At 40.0% G+C, this 25,553-nt stretch overlaps 2 protein-coding genes across 2 annotated transcripts; one reads left to right on the forward strand and one right to left on the reverse strand.

The window, feature by feature from the left end:
• Nucleotides 1–15,389: 15,389 nt before the first annotated feature.
• On the forward strand, nucleotides 15,390–20,257 carry LOC147856123 (putative pentatricopeptide repeat-containing protein At3g01580). Its single transcript, XM_087329158.1, has one exon. It carries the CDS (start codon nucleotides 15,619–15,621, stop codon nucleotides 18,451–18,453), a length of 2,835 nt encoding a protein of 944 aa, XP_087185284.1. The 5' UTR covers nucleotides 15,390–15,618; the 3' UTR covers nucleotides 18,454–20,257.
• LOC147856124 (uncharacterized) lies at nucleotides 19,112–21,966 on the reverse strand. The gene is made up of 4 exons (XM_087329159.1): nucleotides 21,597–21,966; nucleotides 21,251–21,394; nucleotides 20,514–21,152; nucleotides 19,112–20,411 (listed from the first exon to the last, which is right to left on the reverse strand). The coding sequence occupies exons 1-4, from the start codon at nucleotides 21,954–21,956 to the stop codon at nucleotides 19,419–19,421; spliced, it is 2,136 nt and encodes a 711-aa protein (XP_087185285.1). The 5' UTR covers nucleotides 21,957–21,966; the 3' UTR covers nucleotides 19,112–19,418.
• Between the last annotated feature and the right edge of the window lie 3,587 nt (nucleotides 21,967–25,553).

The following is a 25,553-nucleotide window of genomic DNA, read 5'->3' on the forward strand; positions in this document are numbered from 1 at the left end:
AATTCTGCAAGCATTGCCAGTATGGAAAACAGATAGGCATCAACACCAAGAGAATTGAATCCACTCGATTTGGTCCACTCGAACGTGTGTTGCCCTATGCCACATCAGTCTCTCGGCGGTGCTATGTACTTCATCAGGGTTATTGAGGACTCAACTCAGAAAGTGTGGGATTATCCGATCAAAACCAAAGATCGACTGTTCTCAATCCTTTCCGAATGGCTCACTATGGTCGAGAATCAGTCTGACTGAAAACTAAAATGCTTTCGGACCGACAATGGGGGAGAGTTCAAATATGAAGAATTCATTAGATTTTGCTGACAACACGGCATACGACGTGAATATACGACACCCTATAGTCTGGGGCAGAATGGAATTACCTAGCGGATGAATCAGACAATTCAAGAAAGGATAGTATCCATATTCCAACACTCCGGACTATTGGATGGTTTCTGGGCAGAGGCCCTACTTACGACAATACACATAATCAATATGTCGCGGAGTAGGCTTGTAGGACTTCAAATACCTCAGGAATTATGGACTGACAGTAAGCCGAATTACAACAAACTAAGGATTTTCGGGTGCAAGGCCTACGCCCTCATCCCGAAGGATGATCGCCGAAAACTCGAATCACGGTCCAAGAAATGTGTTTTTCTTGGTTATGGACCAGATGGAGAAATCGGTACCGACTCTGGGAACCCGAGCACAGATAGATCGTCCAAAGTTTGGACGTAGTGTTCAATGAGTTGGCTATGCATAAGACGACCGAAAGGCCTATTGAAGTTCGAAGGGTAAGTTTTTCCAAAGTGTTGACCCTTCATGAAGGCCCAACACACAACATGAGGTCGGCCTCATGGGTAGCCGAAACCTCCAACACCGACCCGGCACAACCAAATGATTCGGCTCTGGACCATCCGACATTGATACCCGAAGCGACCAGTCCAATCATACCTCGAATATCCGAGAGACTGTCAGAACCCTAGAGAGATACTCTCTTGGAATCTTCTTTACGGATGCCGAAGAACCGATGTCATACGAAGAAGCATCGACATCTGTCGATTCAGCCACCTGGCATCTGGCAATGGAGTCCGAGATGAACTCCATTTGAGCAAACAAAACTTGGGACTTGGTCGAGCTCTCGAAGAATCGACATGCTCTTCCGTGCAAGTGGGTCTATCGAGTCAAAGAGACGTCTGATTTGGCCACCCCAAAAATCAAGGCCAGACTAGTAGCTAAGGGTTTTCAACAGGAATATGGCATTGATTTCGACGAAATCTTTTCACCAATGTTGAAAATGACAACCCTTAGACTCATGCTTGGTGTTGTGGCAACCGAGGACTTGGAGCTGATTCAACTAGATGTCAAAATGACATTCATCCATGGTGATCTAGAGGAGGAAATTTATATGGAGCAGCTGAAAGGCTTCGTGGTACCTGGTTAGGAACATCTAGTCTACCGACTCAAGAAGAGTCTATACGGCCTGAAACAGGCACCGTGACAATGGTATAAGAAGTTCAATGGCTTCATTCCCTCAGTCAGCTTCTCAAAGAGCAATGAGGACCATTGTCTCTTCACCAAAACAGTTTGAGATGGGTCTTCCATCTTCCTCATCATCTACGTAGACGACATGCTACTCTTTGGTCGGCATGCCGGAGAGCTCGTTGAACTTGTTTGGCAACTATGGTTGAAGTTTGCCATGAAGGACCTCGGTTTGGCAAGACACATTCTCGGAATGAAGATAAGTCGAAATCGAAATCGAAGGCAGTTGTTCTTGTCTCAATCCGACTACATTTGACGTGTCTTAGAACACTTCAACATGCAATAAGCAAAATCTGCTTTGACCCCGCTCCCCATTAGCACTCGGCTGTCTCAACGAGACTGCTCGACATCCTGTTCGAAGGGGGAAATTATGAAGTTGGTATCATATGCACCCACAGTTGGCTCCCTGATGTACGCGATGGTCACGACACGGTCTGACATTGCTCACGCTATAGGAGTTGTCAGTAGATTCATGCACAACCCTGGCCGATCGCATTGGAACGCAGTAAAGCATGTGTTCAGATATCTAGTGGGCACAAAATACTATGGCATTCTTTTCGGCCCGAACAAAGACTCATGCATAGTCGGTTACACTGACTCAGATTTTGCTGGCTGTGTGGACAACCGAAAATCGACAACCGGATACTGCTTCAAATTCGGCAATGGAGCAATCTCGTGGAAGTCGAAACTTCAGGAGTGCACTGCCATATCAACAATCGAGGCCAAATACGTAGCCACGTCTGATGCGGCGAAAGAAGCTCTATGGCTCTGCCGGCTAGTGCACACGTTTCGACAAGTCGAATCTAACTCAGATCCAGTTGTCTATAGCAACAGTCAGGGCGTTGTCGCTCTATTGAAAAATCCGGTCCAACACAATGCCTCGAAGCATATCGACGTTCGATATCACTTTGTTCGGGCCTGCGTCATTTCAGGGAAAATCGGCCTCGAAAAGATATCTACAACCAATAATCACGCAGATGGAATGACCAAGTGTCTTTCAGCGAATCGATTTCGATCCCTACGGCACCAGATGGGCGTAATGAATAATCGTTCTGATTGAGTCGGACATTTGTAATGGTTTCGAAGAATCATTATTGATACTTTGACCTCAGTTCCCCCACTTTGGCCTATTCGACCTTTTGTTTTTCGTAGTTTACCGACTTGAACTAAAATCTTATTCATTCGACAACATTGTACAAATCTGTATTGTTCACTTATATTACACATTTCGGATGTATACACCCATTACGGGGGAGTGTCGAATACGGTCTCTAATGGACGTATTCACATTGTCCCATTTGTACACACTAGGTTTCAAACATCTTTGTAAATACTAAGAAGGGCAGTTGCCCTAAGTCAGTCAGTATGTAAACTGACTTTGTAACTTAAGTTGACGTAGTAGTTGTTCATTCTATATATTGTGTCGTTGACCTTGTTAAGAAAACGTGAAGAAGGCACTCGGGCTCTTCTTATGTGCGCGGCGGATCGTAGTGTGCTGGATCGTTAGCGTGCTCTAAACAGACAGAGAAAGGAAAGGGGACTTACCTCTGTAGTAGCAAAATGGTTTTCTTCTATTACATGTAGAGCTCAACTTGCTCTCGTCAGTCTTCTGGTCTCTCACTCTCTCTCAGAGTTCTCTGCTCACTATTCTCTGTTTTTTCTTACTGCTTCTTACTATTCACTCACACTTACTTTTACCTAAGTCATAAGTTATTACACATGCAGCTAATTAGCTGCCAGTAGCTAATTAGCTGTCAGTCGCTAAATAGCTGTTCACTAGCTAATTAGCTGTCACTAGCTAAATAGCTGTTTTACCTTTTTGTTCACTAGTAGCTAAATAGCTACTATAGCTTATTTCTCATAAGCATCACATACCATGTTGAGCTTGCTTCTCAACACTCCCCCTCAAGCTCAACTTATTCTTGCTTGAGGTTCTCTTCAATCTTCTTTTCCATTTTGCTTTTTAGCCATCTCATCAATGTTTACAACTCCCATCATGTTCCGAAACTGTGTATGTTTTTCCACACTCAATCCCTTCGTAAGGATATCAGCAACCTGCTGATTTGTATTCACATACACCAGATCAACTTCACCTTCCATCACTTTTTCTCTAACAAAGTGATAATGCACCTCAATGTGCTTTGTTCTTGCATGGAACACTGGGTTCTTTGCAAGCTGAATGCTGCTCATATTGTCACACCAGATTGTGACAGCACCATCTATATATACTCCCAGATCAGCAAGCAGTCTTCTGATCCATACTTCTTCACATGTGGCTATTGCAGCCCCTCTATACTCAGCTTCTGTACTGGACAATGCAACAGTAGCCTGTTTCTTGCTACTCCATGAAATTCCTGCACTTCCCAAGGTAAACATGTATCCACTTGTGGATCTCCTGTCTGTTTGGCTTCCAGCCCAATCAGCATCTGTGTATCCTTCCAGATTTATGTCTAGATCAGCCCTGTAAAATAGTCCAAAGTTCTGAGTTGCTTTTACATACCTCAGAATCCTTCTGATGCAGTCCAAATGTGGCTTTGTTGGCTGTTGCATAAACTGGCTGACTAATCCAACAACATAGCTCAAATCAGGTCTTGTTATAGTCAAATAAATAAGGCTGCCCACCATAGACCTGTACATGTTTACATCTTCTATCTTGGCTCCCAAATCAGCCCTCAACTTGCAGTTTTTATCAAGTGGTACAGCAATAGGTTTGCATCCAAGCATACCATACTTTTTCAACATAGTTGTTGCATACTGTTTTTGCAACATACATATACCACTTTCAGATCTGATGATTTCAATACCAAGAAAATATCTCAGATCTCCCAAATCTTTCATATGAAACTGCATTTCCAGATTTTTTTTCAACTTTCTTATTTCATCCACGGAATCTCCTCCAATAATCAAATCATCTACATAAATCAGAATAATAACAATGCAATCATTTTCACTTTTTACATACAAAGAAGGATCAGCTTTTGACATTTTGAAACCAAGATTTTTCAGAGAATCTGAAAGTTCTCTGTGCCATGCTCTTGGTGCCTGTTTCAGTCCATAGAGAGCTTTTTTCAGCTTACATACATAATCAGGATGTTTCTTATCTTCAAAACCTGGTGGTTGACTCATATACACTTCTTCTTCCAAGTTACCATGTAAAAAGGCATTTTTTACATCCATGTGATGCAAAATCCATTTTCTGGCTGCTCCTACAGCAAGTAGTGTTCTCAAGGTTGCCATCTTTGCAACCGGTGCAAAAGTCTCATCATAATCAATCCCTTGCATCTGAGCATATCCTTTTGCAACCAATCTTGCTTTATGTCTACTTACATTCCCATTGGAGTCATGCTTTGTCTTGTAGACCCATTTGCAGCCTACCACATTTTTCTCTTTTGGTAACTTCACTAAATCCCACGTTTTGTTCTCAGCCAATGCATCAATCTCTTCTTGCATTGCATCCATCCATTTCTTCTCAGATTTTGCTTCTTCAAAGCTGTTTGGGTCAGGGATCTGTACCACCTTAGACATATATGCATAGTGCATAGCCATATATGTATCATACCCAAATCTTTCCACAGTCTTTTTCTCTCTATCTGATCTTCTCAGTTTCTGATTTGCATTCTTTATTGCCTTTTCCATACCAGGGATTTTCATTTCCTGTATTCCAAGGAAATCATCCAAAGACATATCTGAATCTTCATCTTCCATGTTTTTTGATAGGTCATCCGGGATTTCATACTCTGGCATTTTCTGTTTTCCTTTTTTGTCATCAGATTTTTTCTGTCCAGTTTTTCCACTCCATGAATTTGAATCAGATTTACCATCTGAGCTTTTTGATGGTCCAGAACATTCTGTTGATGTTGGACTTTGCTGTCCAACCTTGTCTCCATCTCTGTGACAGTCTTCTACATTTTCTGATCTGTCTTTGTCTTCATTTTGACAGTCTTCATCAGTCTCTAGATTCTGTTTTGGGCTGTACCAACTAGCCAACTCATCAAATATCACATCTCGACTTGTCACAATCTTTTTAGTCACAGGGTTATAACATCTGTACCCTTTTTGTTCTTCTGAATATCCAACAAAGATACATTTTTCTGCTTTTGGATCCAACTTACTTCTTACCTCTGCAGGCACATGTACATATGCAAGGCATCCAAACACTTTCAAGTGTTGTAAGCTAGGCTTCCTGCCATAAAAACACTCTTCAGGAGTTGCCTCATGTACTCCTGATGTAATACATCTATTTAAAATGTAATTTGCTGTATTTACAGCTTCTGCCCAATAGTATAATGGCATGTTCTTCTCAGTCATCATTGCCCTTGCTATGTTCACCAAAGTTCTGTTTTTCCTCTCAGCAACTCCATTTTGCTGTGGAGTATATCGGCATGTGAACTGTCTTCTTATTCCCTGATTACACAAAAAATCAGAAAATTCATTGGAGAAATACTCTCCTCCTCCATCAGATCTCAAACATTTTATCCTTGTACCAGCCTGCTTTTCTACCATGCATTTAAACTTACGAAAGCAGTCAAATACTTCACTTTTCTCCTTCATGAAGTACACCCATGTCTTCCGTGAACAATCATCAATAAATGTAACATAAAATCTGCATCCACCAATAGATGCATTCTTTGTTGGTCCCCATACATCTGTATGTACCAAATCCAACAGATTTTTGCTTACATGTCTCTCATGAGGGAATGGCAACCTGTTTTGCTTACCATATTGACATGTTTCACATACTTTTCCCATTTCACACTTTTTCAAGTTTGGCAGTCCAGCCACTGCATCTTTTCTCAACATATTCTTTAATGTTTGCATACTTATATGGCCAATCCTTTTATGCCACATTTCCACATCTGAGATTACACTCGTTCCATTTGCAAACATGGCTGAAATCTGTTTGGGCATTTCTACATCCAAGATAAACATTCTTCCTTGTCTCTTCCCTTTTGCAATGAGCTTCCCATTCTTTTCTATATAGCATCCACTTTGCTTAAACTTCACTTGCATACCTTGTTCTACAATCTGTCCAACAGAAATCAGATTCTTAGCAAGGTTTGGAACATGCATCACATTCAACATATACTTGGTTTTTCCTCTTTCTTCCCACAATGGGATATCTCCAACATGTTTTATTTTGTGAGTTGTGTCATCACCTGTTTGTACATAACCAGGAATCTCTGGTTCTCTTAAACTCTCAAACCAATTTGCATGTCCAGTCATATGGTTAGATGCCCCCGAGTCTACATACCACGTAAACTCTTCATTACATTTCTGTGAGCTTTCAGCCACTGCTGCTATCTCATGTTGCACTACAAAACCACCTTCCTTTTCACAATCTTCACTAGTAGAGGCATAGTTACTATGTTGTCCTTTTCCTCTTTTCTCATCATTTTGTTTCTTGTAACATTCAGCCTGTGTATGGCCTGGTTTACCACAATACCAGCAGCCATCATCATTTACATAAGTTTGCTTACCTCTACCTCGGTTGCTCCCCCTGCCTCTGTTGTTGTTTCTTCCTCTAATGGTTTGTTGTCCTCTTCCTTGAAAGCCATTATTATTGGTTCTTCCTGAGCCAAATCTTCCATGGCCTCTTCCTCGGCCTCTTCCGGCATTATTATAGAGGGCTTGCCCCTCGTTCTCTGAGTTTCCTTTATTTGCATCATCCATCTGATTCCTTTCCTCTACCACAAGAATTGAGACCAGATCTGAAAAACTTGGGATACTATCCCTTGTGAGCATAGAAGTTTTAAAACTCTTGTATTGAGGTCCTAAGCCTCTTAAGCATATTTCCACTTTGTCATCATCTTCTATCTTCACATTGATAGAAGCAAGTGATTCACATATACTCTTGATTTTTAGGGCATACTCATTTATTGACATCTTACCTTTTTCTAAGGTGTTTAGCTCAGTCTTCAACTGTAGCTTTCTAGCTTTTGTGTTTACTGCAAACAGTTTTACCAAACTGTCCCAAGCTTCTTTTGGGAGCATAGCATCCTGTATGTGCCCAAGCATCGAATCTGAGATGCTAAGTGAGAGCCAATGCATTACCTTCCTTGCCCCTTGATTCCAATCTTTAAATGCCTTAATATGTGCAGCTGTTGCATTCTCTTTTGGGATCTCTGGAGCCTCTTCTAGGTCTCCTTCAATGTAATCCCAGTATCCTTTCCCCATCAGAAAGTTTGTCATTCTGAATTTCCACGCCGGGAAATTGTTTTTATCTAATTTCTCTGTGACCATTTGGCCTACATTCTCTGCAGCCATTTTTTTCCTTCCAAAAAACCAGGGTTTTGCTTTAGTTACTTCAACAAGTAACTTTCTGATTTCTGATAAGCAACCAGAGAAATAACTTTCTCAGATTAAGGCACTGCTATACTCTTCCTTATGAGCTACTCTGCTCTGATACCATGTTAAGAAAACGTGAAGAAGGCACTCGGGCTCTTCTTATGTGCGCGGCGGATCGTAGTGTGCTGGATCGTTAGCGTGCTCTAAACAGACAGAGAAAGGAAAGGGGACTTACCTCTGTAGTAGCAAAATGGTTTTCTTCTATTACATGTAGAGCTCAACTTGCTCTCGTCAGTCTTCTGGTCTCTCACTCTCTCTCAGAGTTCTCTGCTCACTATTCTCTGTTTTTTCTTACTGCTTCTTACTATTCACTCACACTTACTTTTACCTAAGTCATAAGTTATTACACATGCAGCTAATTAGCTGCCAGTAGCTAATTAGCTGTCAGTCGCTAAATAGCTGTTCACTAGCTAATTAGCTGTCACTAGCTAAATAGCTGTTTTACCTTTTTGTTCACTAGTAGCTAAATAGCTACTATAGCTTATTTCTCATAAGCATCACATACCATGTTGAGCTTGCTTCTCAACAGACCTTGAGCAATAAAGGTCATATTGTGCCTAACATTCCGTTCTCTTCCTCTTACATTCCTACTAATCTTGTTACATATTTTAGTTGCTTGTAATCATAAATCATCTCGACTTGTACTTGTTAATGATTTCTCAACAGAGGAGTACTGACATTGTTCTGCACTAGATGACAACGTTCTCAACACCCCACACATCTGAATGTACTACATCCAGGATCCCTTTGCTCACATTCCTCTCATTGGGGAATGGTTGTCAGCGTTGTTTGCCGAATTGGCAGGCTTCACATACACCAACTATCTCCTTTTCGGTAAATGTTGGGAGTCCGATTACGACTCCTTTCGACCGCATTCCTTTAAGCTTTTGGAGATTGATGTGGCCAATTCACTTGTGCCACAATTTCAAGTCGGTTTCGACTTTGAGGCCTTTGGTGAATATAGTCGATTTCATCTTGTTTGATTCGAGGATGAACATTTGGCCTTCTCTTCGACCGTGAGCTACCAATTGGCCTTCTTCCTCAATAAAGCACCACCCTTCATTATTGAATCGTACTTGCATGCCTTGTTCGACAATCTGGCCTATCGAAACCAGGTTTTTCGTGATGGTTGGGACATGCAGTACGTTCTTTAGGTAAGTTTATTTGTCGACATTCCTGAATGGGAGATTTTCGATATGCCGAATCGAAAGAGTTGTGTCGTCTTCGGTTTGACATAACCAAGTCAATCGGGCTTTCTCAACTCTCGGAACCAATCTTTATGAGATTTCATGTGATTGGATGCTCTTGAGTCTACAAACCATACATCGTCTAAGGAGGAGGTGCTTGTCGGACCCTTTGCCGATATCGAATGTGTTTTATGCCTCATTACAAACATTTGCCATGATTGTCATAGTCGGAATTCGTGGCATAGTTCATGAGTTGTCGACTGGTCGAAGCCGACTCTCGTTGGTTCCTTTGGCACTCCACTTTGTAGTGGCCGAGTTTTCCACAATACCCACATTTGATTGGGTTGTTGTGATGGTTTGGTCCTGCAGGATGGCTCCCCCTTCTGTTGAACTCCCTATGATTGTTCCTATCATCTTGCCATTGATGGGAGTTGTGTTCACGGGTCGGTTGACCCTATCACCCTCGGCCGAATCCCCTTCTATCATCCAACTAGGAGTAGAGCATTTGACCATCTGGTGCATTGCTCTTTTGTCAAGCGTGATTTTTCGCCATCAGTAGTATAGATTGAAGGTTGAAAAAGGAAGGAGGGTTCTCCCTTGCGAGAATGGCCAGTCTGATCATGTTGAATCGAGGTGCCAAGCCGCCAAGGCTTATTTGCACCATTTCGTCATCATTGATGATGACATTTATTGATCTAAGGGCATCACACAACTCCTTGATCTTCAAGGTATAGTTGGTGATTGACATGTCCCTCTGTTACATGTTATTCAACTATTGTTGGAGTGGAGCTTTTGTGCAGCCATATTGGCAACAGAAATCTTCTTGGGATTGCCCCAAGCATCTTTCAGTGTTTTCGCCTTTCGAATATAGACCAGCATGTGATCATGGACGCATGATGCAAGGCAATACAACACACAACTTGTGGCCTGCTCCCAGGCTGGGTAGTCGACGTGTGTTGGGTTGGGTTGTGTTTTGTGAGCTCCCTCTATATAGCTCCAGTAACCTTGTTCGACAAGGTATTGATGCATCTTGTACTCCCAAGATGAGAAGTTTGTTCTATTGAGCTTCCCTATAGGAAGAGCGCTTCCCATCTAAGTGTTCATGATGTCGATTTCTTCTCTATTTCTTGAACCGATTTTGTTGATCATCGACACAGGACACAACACAACATAGTTCAATAGGTTCGATCACAAAACCACATGCTCTGATACCATGTAAAGAGTGAGAGACGTAGGTGGTGCTATGCAACGGAGAGTGCGTGTATGTGTGAGTGCATGTACGTCAAGCAGAGAGAGGGACAAAGAGAGCTTAGAACAAGAAGTTGTATTAGAAAAATAGAATTATATCCAACTACAACTAAGTTACAAGGAGTTGGTTTAAATACCAACTAGTCTAGAGCAAGTACCCTTTCTACTAATTACAAAACTAGCCTAGTATGATGTCCACTAGCTAGTGTGAACACTATCTCTATGAGAAGTTGAGTTCGGTTCTCAACACTACGTTATTTCAAAATCGTAAACAAGTCACATTTTGACAATTGAACTCAAAGACCTTTTGTCGAGGTTAGTAAAGTGGGAGCAAGAATCATGCCACTAGACCAAATTCCCTTGTCAACGTTATGCCTGCGTTATTTCAAAATCGTAAACTAGTCACATTTTGACAATTGAACTCAAAGACATTTTGCTGACTCAAAATCGTAAACTAGTCACATTTTGACAATTGAACTCAAAGACATTTTGCCGACGTTAGTAAAGTGGGGGCATTTCAAGAATTGAACTCGGCACCTGTCGCACCCAAAGTGAAAATCATGCCACTAGACCAAATGCCCTTGTCACAATTATAACTACGTTATTTCAAAATCATGCCACAACTCACATTTTGACAACTAAACTCGAGCTTCCTTCGCTGGTTCAACTCGGGGGCATTCCGAGAATTGAACTCAGGATCTCTTGCACCCAAAGCGAGAATCATGCCACTAGACCCAATGAACTCAAAATCATAAAGTAGTCACATTTTGACAATTGAACTCGAGCTTCCTTCACTGTTTGGGCATTTCGAGAATTGAACTCAAAGACCTCTTCTCGAGTTTAGTAAAGTGGAGGCATTTTGAGAATTAAACTCGGGACCTCTCGCACCCAAAGCGAGAATCATGCTACTAGACCAAATGCCCCAATTGCATTTTGACATTTGAACTCGATCTTTCAATGGTTTTGGCTCGAGGGCATTCCAAGAATTGAACTCAAAGACCAATTGACATTTGAACTCAATCTTTCAATGGTTTTGGCTCGAGGGCATTCCAAGAATTGAACTCAAAGACAAGACCAAATGAACTCAAAATCATGAAGTAGTCACATTTGGACAATTTAACTCAAGCTTCCTTCACTGTTGGGGAGGAATTTCGAGAATTGAACTCAAAGACCTCTTCTTGAGGTTAGTAAAGTGGGGGCATTCTGAGAATTGAACTTGAGACCTCTTGCACCCAAAGCAAGAATCATGCCACTAGACCAAATGCCCTAGTTGCCTTTTGGCAATTGAAAACGATCTTTCAATGGTTTTGTTCCGAGGATTGAACTCAAAGACCGATTATCAAGCTTAGTCAAGTGGGGGCACTCTGAAAATTGAACTTGGGACCTCTCACACCCAAAGCAAGAATCATGCCACTAGACCAAATGCCCCTGTCGCCCCTGTCACTACGTTATTTCAAAATCATGCCAGTACTAACATTTTGACAATTGAACTCAAATACCTTTTGCCGAGGTTAGTAAAGTGGGGGCATTCTGAGAATTGAACTTAGAACCACTTGCACCCAAAGCGGGAATCATGCCATTAGACTAAATGCCCTTGTCACCATTATAACTATGCTATTTCAAAACGGGCATTCCAAGACTTGAACTTGGGACCTCGCGCACCCAAACCGAGAATTATGCAACTCGACCAAATTCCTTTGTCAACACTAGATTACATTCAAAATAGTAAACTAGTCACAATTTTACAAGTGAACTCGAGCTTCCTTCATTGGTTTTAGCTTGGGGGCATTCTAAGAATTTAACTCACAGACCTCTTCTGGTAAAGTGGGGGCATTAAGAGAATTGAACTCGGGACCTCTCACACCCAAAGCGAGAATCATGCCACTAGACCAAATGCCCTAATTGTATTTTAACAATTGAAAGCAATCTTTCAATGGTTTTAGCTTGAGGGCATTACGGGAATTGAACTCAAAGATTGCTTGTCGACATTAGTAAAGTGGGGACATTCAAAGAATTGAACTTGGGACCTCTCGCACCCAAAGCGAATCACGCCACTAGACCAAATGCCCTTGTCACCTTTTTTTCAAAATCATGCCACTAATCACATTTTGACAATTGAACTCAAAGACCGCTTGTCGAGGTTAGTAAAGTGGGGGCATTTCGAGGTTTGAATTCGGAGGGACCACTCGCACCCAAAGCCAGAATCATGCCACTAGACCAAATGCCCTTATCACCTGATGACTACATTATTTCAACACTAGTGACATTTTGGCAGCTGAACTCAAAGACATTTTGTCGAGGTTAGTAAAGCGGTGGCATTCTGAGAATGAACTTGAGACCTCTCGCACCCAAAGTGAGAATCATGCCACTAGACCAAATGCCCTTATCACCATTATAACTACATTATTTGAAAATCATGCCACTAATCACATACCGCTTGTCGAGGTTAGTAAAGTGGGGGGCATTCTGAGAATTGAACTTGGGACCTCTCGCAGCAAAAGCCATAATCATGCCACTAGACCAAATATAACTCGAGCTTTCACTAGTTTCAGCTTGAGGACATCTCGAGAATTGAACTCAAAGACCTTTCATCAAGGTTAGTAGAGTGGGGGCAATCCGAGAATTGAACTCGGTACCTCTAACACCCAAAGCGAGAATCATGCCACTAGACCAAATGAACTCAAAATCATAATGTCTTAATACATATTTCTTTTCATCGTTATTCTCTCACATACACATACATACACTCTATCTACTACTGTTTCACCTATTTCTTTCCATTGTCATTATCTCTCGCTCGCTCTATCCACTAATGTCTCATCGATTCCCTTTTATTGCCACTCTTTCTCTTTCTCTTTCTACTAATATTTTGCCTCAGTTCTAACATTTGTCACAAAACTTGGTGAACATAGGACGCCATCTAGATAAATGATGGTGGATATGTCCAAGAAGTCTCGAAAACCATCATTAGTTGTTGAACAATTGTTGGAGCATTTGTGAGACCGAAAGACATACTTGTATACTTGAAATGCCCATATCTATGTCTAAGATGTGGTCTTCCACTCATCACTTAGACATATTCAAACCAAAATATATGCACCTCAAAGATTGATCTTTGTGAAGGATTTGACTACATTCAAGTGATAAAAAGAGTTGGGATTAGATGCAATATCTATTTCGAATTGTGACTTTGTTTAAGCCTCGATAATCTACAACCAAGTGAAGCGACCCATCTTTCTCCTTAGCTAATAAGATTGGTATGTTAACTAGGGATCTAGAATGACAAATGAAATCACTTGCCATGTTATCTTTAATATATTCTCAAAGAGCATTGATTTCACATAGCTTTAGGTTATAAATTAGTTCCTTAGTTAAAGGTCGATAAGAGTCAAGACAATTGTAAGGTTTTTATATTGGGAGCTTATCAGCCTTGTCCTTATCAGAGACATCCTCTATTCCTGATACTTGGTTGGAAGAAAGCTTTTGGGTTGTTGTGAATTGGAAATGGCATCGTTCCTACTAGCTATGGACCCAATTCGGTTTTGATTTGCTTCGGTTCCTTTGTCTTGAAACCAAACCATTTATCGAAAACTAAAACCAAACCAAATTGTTTATAAATTGTCAAACCAAACCGTTTTTATGTGTGATTGTGTTTGTGAGAGGTGTAACTAAGCATACATGAATGTGTAGATCCATGTATGTGTAAATACGTGTATATTCTTGTGTGTGCTTGCTTTTGTGTTAATGTGTAATCGTGTTTGTTTATGATTGACGGTGTAGTTGTGTGTAAATATTTTGTGCCCATATGATTATTTATAATTTAGGAGGGGTGTACTTTAGGATTTAGAAAGGTTTTATGTTTATATTATTGTTGGAAAGGAAGGGGTATTTGGAGAATGTTCCCCTCACTTTTTTTCTATTGGTTTCCTAGGGACGAAATGGGGGGGTGGGGGGTGGGGTGTGTAGTAGGACATAGTGACGATTTGAGATCCTTAGGTTTGAAAGTGGGATCTAAGGACAATTTGAGTCCCTTGGCATGAAATTTGAGCTTAGGGATGATTTGAAGTCCCTTGTTCCAAAATTAGGGCTTAGAGATGTTTTTGACATTCCTAGGTTTATAATTAGGGTCTAGTGACAATCACTAATGTCATTTTTTCACAAGTACTCAAAATTCCAAGCTAGAAATTTTGTTGTTGTCCTCACGGGGGTGGCTCAACAATATAGACATGATCACTTTGAAGTGAAAATTCAAATCATGTCTCTTGCAAATTAACTAATCAGAGTGAAATATTTCGCCCAATGTTTGCCTTTTCGAGTTGAAAAATTCATCATTGTATAGCACTTTAGAGCTCTCTTGCTAGATAAAAATAATTGTGCCTCTTTTAACATGCACCTATCACAATCCTCATATGGCAATTGATGAACACTTTCTTGACATGCTCATGTATACTACTCACTTCATTGTTGTCCCGTATGCTTAGTAACTCATCTTTTTCTCTTTGGGGCTCAAATCCTTGACCTTATTGTTCAAGCGAATAGTTGTTACATGCCTTAATCTTCATCTCCTCCTATTGTAAAATTGGACGTTTCGGTATTGTTCTCCCTTCGCGCACACCACATCACAACAACATGTTTCATACACAATGCACATTAGTCCACTAGTACAAGCTAGAACATGATTCTTATTCTCCTGAGAACCTTTAAGTATACGATCGGCTTGCTCCCATGTTGAGGCTAGGCGTATATGTTTGAAGTTGCAGGGCCACACCATATGCATTCATTCTAGCATATATATGACCGTTAAACATCCAATATACACGTGCACGGTGTGTTACGATGGTATGCCCCTAATAGGCAGTTTGACGTCCTCCTGCGAAGATAGATTTGCAATATAATTCTCTAACTCTAGAGATCCCTTCCTCTATTGGAGCCTTCATATATGTATGTACACCTTCTTCACTTTAGAGGCTAGCCTGAGCTATGTGAGCTATGTATGTACATATTTCCTTCAAAGTGGGCCTTTGTTGTCATTTTCTTTTGTGGAGTTGGGGTTTTAGAGAGAAGGTCTTTGGGATTTCAATCCCCTACTTCTCCGAAGGGCTGTTGGAACTTGGAAGCCAACAATTTTGAACTGTACTCGTCTCTCCTCTGCATGACTCACCTTATATTTTCATTCCATCCTAACTCTGCAGGGGACAGTTATGATAATGCAAGTGAGAATGATGAAAATGCAGTGTAATTCTCAATCCCCTGTTCCTGCCACTACTCATACCTTGCATGATATAGACCACAAACTGTTGCAATGTCTCATCTCAGAAAAACCTTGGAAATTGGGAATGGGGAGAGCTTTCTTTATAATCTGTGTCAGAAAGAGGAGCTTGACATGGCCATGGATGTTTTGAATCAGATACATATATCCCTCTCCACCAACACATACATATCTCTCCTCAAACTATGCACTACGAGAAAGGCCATCTCTCATGTGAACAAAGTGCATTCACACCTGATCCGGCATGATGTCCGCGTGTCTGGATTCTTGGGCGACTATTTGGTCATGTCATTGGCAAAGTGTGGTGGTATTGATGATGCTGGGGAGTTATTTGCTTTGCTTCCTTCCCACACGGTTTTCTCATGGACTGCTTTGATCTCTGCCAAAGTTGGTTGTAATTGTGGTAAAGAAGCATTGGAGATGTATAAACATATGCAAGACGAAGGTGTGGAACCAAGTGATTATACCTTTGTTAGCCTCTTCAAAGCTTGTGCCAATATTCGGGATCTTGAGCATGGCAAGAAATTGCATATTGATGCATACAAAAGAGGGCTGGTTTCAGATGTATTTGTTGGAAGTGCATTGATCAGTATGTATGGTAAGTGTGATGCATTCTTGGAAGCTGAGGATGTATTTATTAAATTGGCTTGTTCAGACACAGTGTTGTGGAATGCTATGTTGTCCGTATATGTTGAGCAAGGCCAAGGAGAGAAGGTATTGCATATGTATAGACAGATGCATGAAGACTTTGTGAGGCCAGATCCACTCACACTTGTTTTCGCTCTCCAAGCATGTTGTTCACTTGTTGAGAAAGCAAAGAATTCGGGCGTCTCAGGTCAAATGACAAAATCTAGGATTCTAGGTATTGGACATGCTTTACATGCCGATTCTAAAAGAATGGTTCCTAATATCTTTGTTGATAATACTCTTGTGGCCTTTTATGGAAAATGTGGATCCATCAAAGAGGCAGAGAATGTTTTTGGTGGTCTTGTTCATCGTAGCATTGTTTCATGGAATGCCATGATCTCGGTTTATATTGAGCAAGGTAATGGAGAGAAAGCTTTGCTGATGTACAAACAAATGCAATTAGAGTGTCCGAATCCCGAACAACGGACACTTTTGTTTGCTCTACAAGCGTGCACCATGTTAGCAGAGAAAGCTGAAGGTTTCTGCATGGAGGGTTGTGCAAAGAATTCAATATCTCTAGAAATTGGGCAGGCCATACATTCTGATGCTCGCATGAAAGCATTTGAGCTCAATATCTTTACCAATACTGCACTTTTAAGTTTGTATGGCAAGTGTGGCGCCTTAACAGAAGCCGAGGCTATATTTATAACACTATCTGTACATGATGAAATCACGTGGAATGCTTTGATGTCAGCATACATTGATCAGGGCCAAGGACAGAAGGCCCTGAGATTGTACAGACAAATGCATAAGGAAGGACCCATACCAGGTCAAGTGGGAAACATGCTTGCACTTCAGGCATGCTGCATCATGAGGGATGAAGAAGAAAATTGTGTAGTATACCAAGAAAATGTGGTGGCAGGGTCTCTAGAAATTGGGCATGGATTGCATGCTGATGCCCATAAGAGAGGTTTTACATCTGATTTCCACTTTGCCAGCGCTCTTTTGACTCTGTATGTTAAGTTTGGTCAAGTACGTAAAGCTGAGAATGTATTCAGCATGTTGCCGCAAAGTGATATCGTGCTGTGGACTGTAATGCTTGGTGCATATGTTGATCAAGGTCAAGGAGAGATGGCTTTGCAATTGCATGCAGAAATGCACAAGGAAGGTGTGGGTTCAGACCAGCACTCACTTGTATTCGCCCTTCAGGCATGCTCCCTTCTTGCAGATAAAGATGACGATCTCATTTCTCCTAGAGAAACATCAATGAAAATGGCCGCACTTGAAATTGGAAGAACATTGCATGCTGAAGCACACAGCAAAGATATGCTATCCAATGTCTTTGTTGCAAATGCGTTGATCAATATGTATGGTAAGTGTGCGATTGTGGAAACAGCAGAAAATGTATTTGGTGCTATAACTGAGCACAACGTTGGATCTTGGAATGGGATGCTCTCAGCATATGTTGAAAATGGAGAGGAAGAGAAGGCTTTCTGGTTGTACCATAAAATGAAGCAACAGGATGTGTCTCTCAATGATGGCACTATTACCTGCATTTTACGAGTTTCCAAAACCTTGGAGGTTTCTAGAACTATTCATTTTGATGTTGTCTCAGCTGGATATGAACAAAACCTTTCAGTAGCAGCCTCTCTGATTCATGCATATGGGAGTTGTGCAAGCATGACTGATGGGCAAGTGATTTTTGATGAACTCCACACAGCTGATTTAGTGTTATGGAATGCATGCACCGATGGTCATGCAGGAGAAGGGAATCTTGTAGCAACCCTTTATACATTCACGTGCTTGCTTCTTGTAGGTATTCTCCCCGATGAAGTTTCACTTACTTTAGTCCTTTCTATTTGCAGTCACACTGGTCATGTTTGGGAAGGTCTAGAGTGCTTTGAAGCTATGACTAGAAATCATGGTTTAAATCCCAGTCTGAAGCACTATGGCATTTTGCTGGACCTACTTGGGCGTGTTGGTGACTTCAAACGGATAGAAAACCTGTTGGTGAGGATGCCTGTGCAAATGAATCTTGCAATGTGGTTGTGTTTGTTGGGTGCATGTAGTGCACATGGCAATGTAGAACTAGCGAAACAAGCATTTGATAATGCAATCAAATTGCAACCAAAACAGACTACTGCTTATATAGTAATGTCAAATATTTTTATTGATGCGGGCTTAAATGACAATGCAGTTGATGTTGGAAATTTAAGACAGGTGCAAGCGTGCAAGCTATAGGTAGACCATGGGAGAAAGGACATGGATAACAAAAAAACAAAACAATTATATTGTATGACACCTGTATGCTGCACATTGATGTTTCCTACTCAGGAGATGTTTAGTTTGTTATTCTGAGAATTGTTATGTAAATTGAAGTCATAACAACATTTCCAGTCTGGAGGTTTATAACAAGGATGGGAATGACAGTCATCCTTAGTGAGCATCAAGCATAAGTATTCCTGTAAGGCTAGCTTTACAAGGCTTAGAAGAAAGTCATGAAAAAGGGTTGGTGTTATAGACATTGCTATAATTGATTGGTTGCAAAAATATAGCAGCAATAACTGAGGCTTCAGAACATTGTGCCGGATGGATTTGAACTCGTTCCCAACCAAAAAGCATATGCTAAGGTTTTTCCTGTTAATACACATGTCCATTACTAGGACACATTTTTTCTCTGTTTTTTGACAAAGAGGCATCATCTACCAGAGCTAGGGCCAAAAGGAAAAGAAGATAGTCTAACCTTTTTCTGAGAAGAATTGACTATTGATAGAAGATTCAAGTAGTACTGGAGGTAATGAGAAAAATGTATATTTGTGATAAAACTCAAGATGAGAAAAATGTATATTTGTAACAAAGCACATTTGCCCCAGACAGAAGGACACAACATATGCATGTATCAGGTGTAAAAAGAATAAAAGATTATATCATGTATTTTGACAGCAATTGTTGGTTTCTGTCTGAAATTTTCATTTCCCATAATGTTGGTTTTGGAAAGATTATTTTATTCTCTTGGCTTGACTCTGCCAATATGTCATTAATAACTACAGCAATATGATGGATATTGTTTTCCATCACGTGTATATATATCTATTTGTGTAAAAACTCCATCATGGAGGAAATTGACCCTCATCTCAAGGAGAAAAATAAAACAAAATGAGGTGGAATTCTTCCACACTGAGTGCAAATTCAAAAGCATTCTTAATCTATTCAGACTTGTTTGATGGCATCAAACTAGTAAAATGAAATTCTATCTGAAGGTGTCGGTGCAAAGGGGTTCTTCCTAAAAGACCCTTCTTCATATCCATCTCAAGTTCTCTCAATGGTAAAGCTGCAAAGAACCTTTGGATGAACTCTTTGCATGCATCCTTGCCTCGGTATACAGTTCTATCATCAAGACATTCTTGATTACTGGCATTTTTAAGAGCGTTCACAGATGCACTTGTTTCGGTTTTATCGGTAGACTTACCATGCATGTCCTCTTTCTTTTCACCTGTAGATTGAGGCATATCAGATAATATTGTGTCCTTGTCAAAGCGAAGAATGTATGCTTGTTTGCATCCCTCAAACAGCCTCTCACCTAGGGTATCAATAATGTAGCACACATTGTGCTCCAGTTTCAAGATGAAAAAATGATCATTCCAGCTGACTATATAAATCATGGATTCAAAGCCTCCATCTAATGAAGCTCTGATTATCTCCTCCCAAATGCCATCAAACGACATTGCACCCTGCAAGAAATCATTGCAAACCTCCATCCCTTGAGGTTGAAAAAACCCAACAAAGGAATGTTCTGCTACATTCATCAATGACCGCATTTTGGACTGGAGTATGGTGTCAAGGTCAAAATGTTTGTCAGGGAAACGCTCCCTATAAGCTTCATTGTTGCAGAGTTTTCTCCATTCAGCAGACCCATCTCTGATTAGTGTATCAAGCTCTGCCTTGATGGGCATTCTTCCAGGGTTTCGATGAAGCCAATCAGCTATCACAGCCACCAAAGCTGTACAAGCACTCTCTCCTGCCGCTTTCTCATTTCGTTGATCAATCGTCGCGAAAAAAACATCCGCAAAAATTTTTGACTGCTTGTCCCTGCTAACAAGTTCTTGTTTCTCCCAAGAACCAATAGCAAAATTCTCCTCCCCAAAGTCTATAGCTCCACATAGATTTGATGCTGAAGTCTCCCTCGTGTTTCCAGACATCTGTAAACATAGGGTACAAGATTTAAGCAGTGCATCTGAAAGAAAATTTATACATACATCAAATGAAAATAAAAATATGGATCGGTATACACATATACACACCATAGCAGAAGGATCCATTGGAGAATTGGACAATCTTCTGTCAAAATCGATATCATCTCCTCCATTCTCACCATATGCTTTTTTCAATAGTGGCTCCTCTTTCCTTCGAGGAGATCTGAAACTCAATTTGCGCTTTTTCCAAGATAGGATGCTCAAAACAGAGGATTGCACAGAACCCTGCTCCACTTCAGAGCATAGTGGGGCACAGAACTCGTCAGATATTACCGATTCAATGAAATCTCTCTTACAAGTGGAGGGAGTGTGATCTTCAGCATGCTTATTCTTGTGGCAATGTGAAAGTGCTCCTTCAACTATAAGATTAACACCAGAGACAGTCCCATAGCTGTGGATGCAATACTTCTCTGCCTCAAGGACTTCGTCATCCCATTCATCAGAGGTGTCAGAATAAAATGAATTTCTTGAGCTATCAGAGATCTGTTCACTCTTGGAAGAATAATCCTCCACATCTGCATTCAATTGCTTTACAGAGGTTAAAGTTTTCAAACACTCTTCTACATCTCCAATCTGATACTGCTCCTTATCAGCCCCAAACGACAGTGGCCTGCTGATGCAAGGTAAGTGAGCACGACCAAAACTGACATTTTCTGGTGTCTGTAATTCGATAAAATGTGTGGAAACCTAAATAGTCCCAAAAAACAGGCATCAAACTTAGATTCATCCAAAATAGGATCCTAGATCACATTCTAGGAACCATCAGAGTAGAAGAGGAATCTTACAATAATGGTGGCTTCACATTCTAATCCACTGGATGTTAACACATGAATCTTTGCGTCTCGGTTACTTTTATTTTGCGTCGGCACAAACTCTGCTAGGTTCATCTTGGCAGTACCCAAGATTGCCAACTTTGAGTTGGCACTTACCTACGACAAGAAAAGGTAATGGCCAATTGAAAAAGAGCTTGCAATTGATTCATAATTTGGATATGTCCACAAGCAAGCAAAAGCTCAAGAAGAAAATGTTCTGCATTCTTCAACCAATCTATACCAGCACGTACACTAATGGCATGTTTCTACCAGTATGCACAATATTTAGGTTAACCTGAGCTTAAAAACCGGTAAGTACCTGAAATATTGTGAAGTTGACATCCCAAGGTAAGAAATGATTGTCTTTCGTGACCGTGATACTGCATGTATGTTCAAAATCCTCTTCCCATTTCACAGTAGAGCTATCTTCGGGTCTCTTCATAGAGGTTTTTGCTCGGCAAGGATTTGGTTTGAGGCACAGTCCAAGAGCCCGTCGAGGGCCCTTCCATTTCACCTTTATAATGATTTTATTCATTTCACTGATTTTCGTAGATGCCATAGATTTCCCAGGATTAATCAAGTGGGAGAGACCATCAAGGCCATGCAATTTCATCTTGACATGGAACCCCTTTGAAGGAAGTGGAAGCCAAGGTTTCCATTTCAACATTTTCACCACCATGTGGACTAATAAGGAACCTGCGCATGTGAAAAATTGGATCTTTAATAACTAATTAGATCAAATAAGAGAGCTTGATAATTATGAATAAAAAATCTGTACACATGCAAACACATGATAAGCAATTGCAGAATGCAGGGTTTTCTTGAAGAAACGTATTAGGGAAAATTGAAGAGTTTAGTAAATATGAATCTAACACGTTTGTTTTTTCCAGACAGACATCCATATGCTAAAACCATTTGCTAAATTTACGTGTTTCGTTAAGAACTGAATTAAATCAATAGAACAACTAACAACAATGAATCAACGCTTTTAATATCCATTCGGGTTTTCTTTGGCTTTCTTTTGTTAAACTGTTTCTCGGGTTTTTGTACATAACTGGTATAGATCGTACTCCAGAGCTTGCTACCTTAGTAATTATGAATCGGCCACGTTTACGGTTCTTCAGGGTTTTCTTTGATCATTCTGGGGGTTTCTTAAACAACTGAATTAGATTCATTCGAATGGCACAGTGCTTATGAATCAAAGGATTTCTCACGGATTCAAAAAGAGGATTGGTGTTGAAATTTGGCAAAACCTAATCCCTTGAGAATCTCAGTTGGGCACGCTTGGATTCTCTTGTGCATACATACTCAGTTAAAGATAGTCGGGGTCGATGGAGGAACAGAGGAAGGGAGGATCTGATTTGCAGAAAATAGTAAGGGGAAGATGATTTGAGAGGTATTATTTTGTTTTTTTGGGGGGAGAGAAGAAGAAGAAGAAGAAGAAGAGGAGAATCTCTTCTTTGTTTCTCTGTGTTTGTGGGAAGCTAAGCATATGCTTTTTTTAATTTTGTGTATGTATGTATGTATACATATATGTACATACATATGCATATGATATACATACATACATATGTATATGATATACATACATATGTAGGTATATAGGTATGTATGTATGTCAATGTATGTATGCCCGTATATATGTGCATGCATGCATGTATGTATATGTATGTATGTATGTATATGTATGTATGTATGTATGTATGTATATATGTATATATGTATATATATGACCCATGGGCCATAGGTGTGAAGTGAATGAAGGGTCCAGCACAAACCCATGTGGTGGTAGCCAGCCACATGACTTTGCCTAATGTCCGCTCACCATCGACCCGTGGGTCGAAAGCATTGGCCCCGTCACGGACACGTTTAGATCGGAGTGTTTTTATTAACTAATTCGCTCCATCACTCCACACGCTCTTTCATGTTTCAAAATCCCTCGTAGCGTGCCCATGTCGAGGGCGGCACACAACCCTTTGTATGTTTCTTTTATGAATTGTTTTTCCAACCTCGGATTGCCCTTTATTTTTACGCTTGAATATAAAAATGGAGCATGATGTGAAAGAATATATCTTGGGGCAATCGGATAAACATATGAAGCTTCGTTTTCCTTCTTTTTCAAATGATGTAAACAAGTCGAGTGTTACAAATTTAGATAAAATATACATGGGTTTTTTGTTATCCTTTGGATATAATTAGCCTACCTGAGCGCCCGTGACTTGGATTGCTAATGTGAGACTTCGGGTACATATAATAAATATATTATATAACCTTCAAATTGATGGGCAATCATATATTTCATACTTCAACGATGATGTCTTCATATTTCATTATTATCATTCTTAGGCAACAAAATGTGAAAAATGGCCGTCAATGTACAACCTTAGGAGTTGCTCATAGCTCCTTTGCTTCTATGCTCACACATAGAGAATATTACTTGCCCTTTGTGTATACAAGATATATAATCATGGAAATAACATTATAACCTTGCTCTTTTTGCCAAAATTTTCAAGTGAGAAATATAGAATTAAGAATGTTTAGGCCTGGTTCATGTTCCACATGCATGCAAACTAAGGGCATTTTCAGCTTTGCATCATATTTCTTCCCTCTTTGCTAGAACATTCACATAAAAGGGCAGGGTGGCTTTTCCTACCCCATATTGGTGGACATTAATTAACTCATACATTTTTCTTTAGCATGTTCTAACATCTCTAAAATAAAACCTAGCAATAACCAACGGAATAATGCACGTAAAGTATATATTCTACTTATAACATAACATGTTGGTATCTCAATTCTAAAGCCACAAGAATATTTAGAATCAAAATTATAACTCAATAATCTAGCTATGTACACGGATGTGTGGAAACGTATAAAAAATGCATGTATACATACACATACGCATACACATACACCACTAGTGCTTACAACATTTGTGCACATTGATATGTCATTTGGAACAAAAACCTTGGTAATATTTGTCTCTATAATTTTCTAAAGCCATGTCTTTACTGAACATACTCAAATTAAGTTTAATTAACCACGCCTCTTTACATGCTTATTGTACCCCAAAATATTAGTACACTTGGTGGTTAATCTCATATCTCAAATGCAAGTAAAAAAAGGATATGCAATTGGACCAAAAAAACTGCTAACTACCACTCTTTTGCCAACATCTTATAAGTCAAGTATGCACCAAGAAAACCCATAATCACAAGATGTGTATATTTGGAAAAAATTAAGCACCATATTCGAAATTAAAGACTCCGAAATATTGCAACTCATGTATATAATGACATTGATTGTCCACCAAAGGGATCTTGTGTGTACATAGTGTCATTGATAAGTCTTCGAAATAACTTTAAATTATGCAAACTTGATCCACCTTAGGAGGTGGCATGTGGACGGTAAAATGTCACTAATGGATGTCTCTTTTGAAATAGTGACAAGCACTCTCTCGTTTTATAAAGTTGCTTATGACTATACAATCATTCTATTGTTCTATTTTTCACCAAGGATTAGTATATTATACGTTAGTGGGGTGCCTTTTCTCCATTGAATTATGAACCATGATTAAAAAGGAAAAATCAGCTTGGTAGTTCCGACAATGATCCCCTACCACAATTGTTTTCATGTTGGTTTCCCAAATCATTTGAAGGCACATACGTATTCACTAGATGGATTTTAAACCTCAAAGAGAGAATATTTTTATTCTTTGGCTTTTCCACCACTGCTAGGCATTTGTTTTATCATTGCACGTTATCATTCATAGCAAATATTCAAACATAATAGAACATTTAAAAGCTTCCTAGATACATATTTGCAAATATATATATGAACATCCTGGTTGACTAGTCTTTGTTGGATTCATTCATGAGTTACCCTTATTCATTCATGTGCACTTTCCTTTGGCATGACCGAAAATAACACATGATGTGGACCGTCAACCCCACTTTAGATCCATTGAAGACATCATGCCCGAATGCATGGGAAAACATTATGTTCTTTGGTCTTTGAATGCTGGTTTCTCCATGTCATAAGATTGTGTTTTACTTATTAATTAAATGCGCTCTTCTATGAACATCGACTATCCAAATGATGTTCTTGATCAGGTTTTTTCTGGAGATTCTGTAGGCATCCTATTTATACTTGGATCATTATGGTGAATGCCATTATTCACTTGTTTCTTTCTAATAGCTTTGTTAGCAAGAAATTACATAGGATGTAGAACCTCATAGGCTTCCAACCTTCGCTTGGGCAAAAGGTGCATTGTGAA

The sequence above is a fragment of the Azolla caroliniana genome, unplaced genomic scaffold, assembly GCF_043228905.1.
Source record: "Azolla caroliniana isolate FFs.n. ecotype wild unplaced genomic scaffold, voAzoCaro1.0.p SCAF_13, whole genome shotgun sequence".
In the NCBI taxonomy this organism is placed as follows: domain Eukaryota; kingdom Viridiplantae; phylum Streptophyta; class Polypodiopsida; order Salviniales; family Salviniaceae; genus Azolla; species Azolla caroliniana.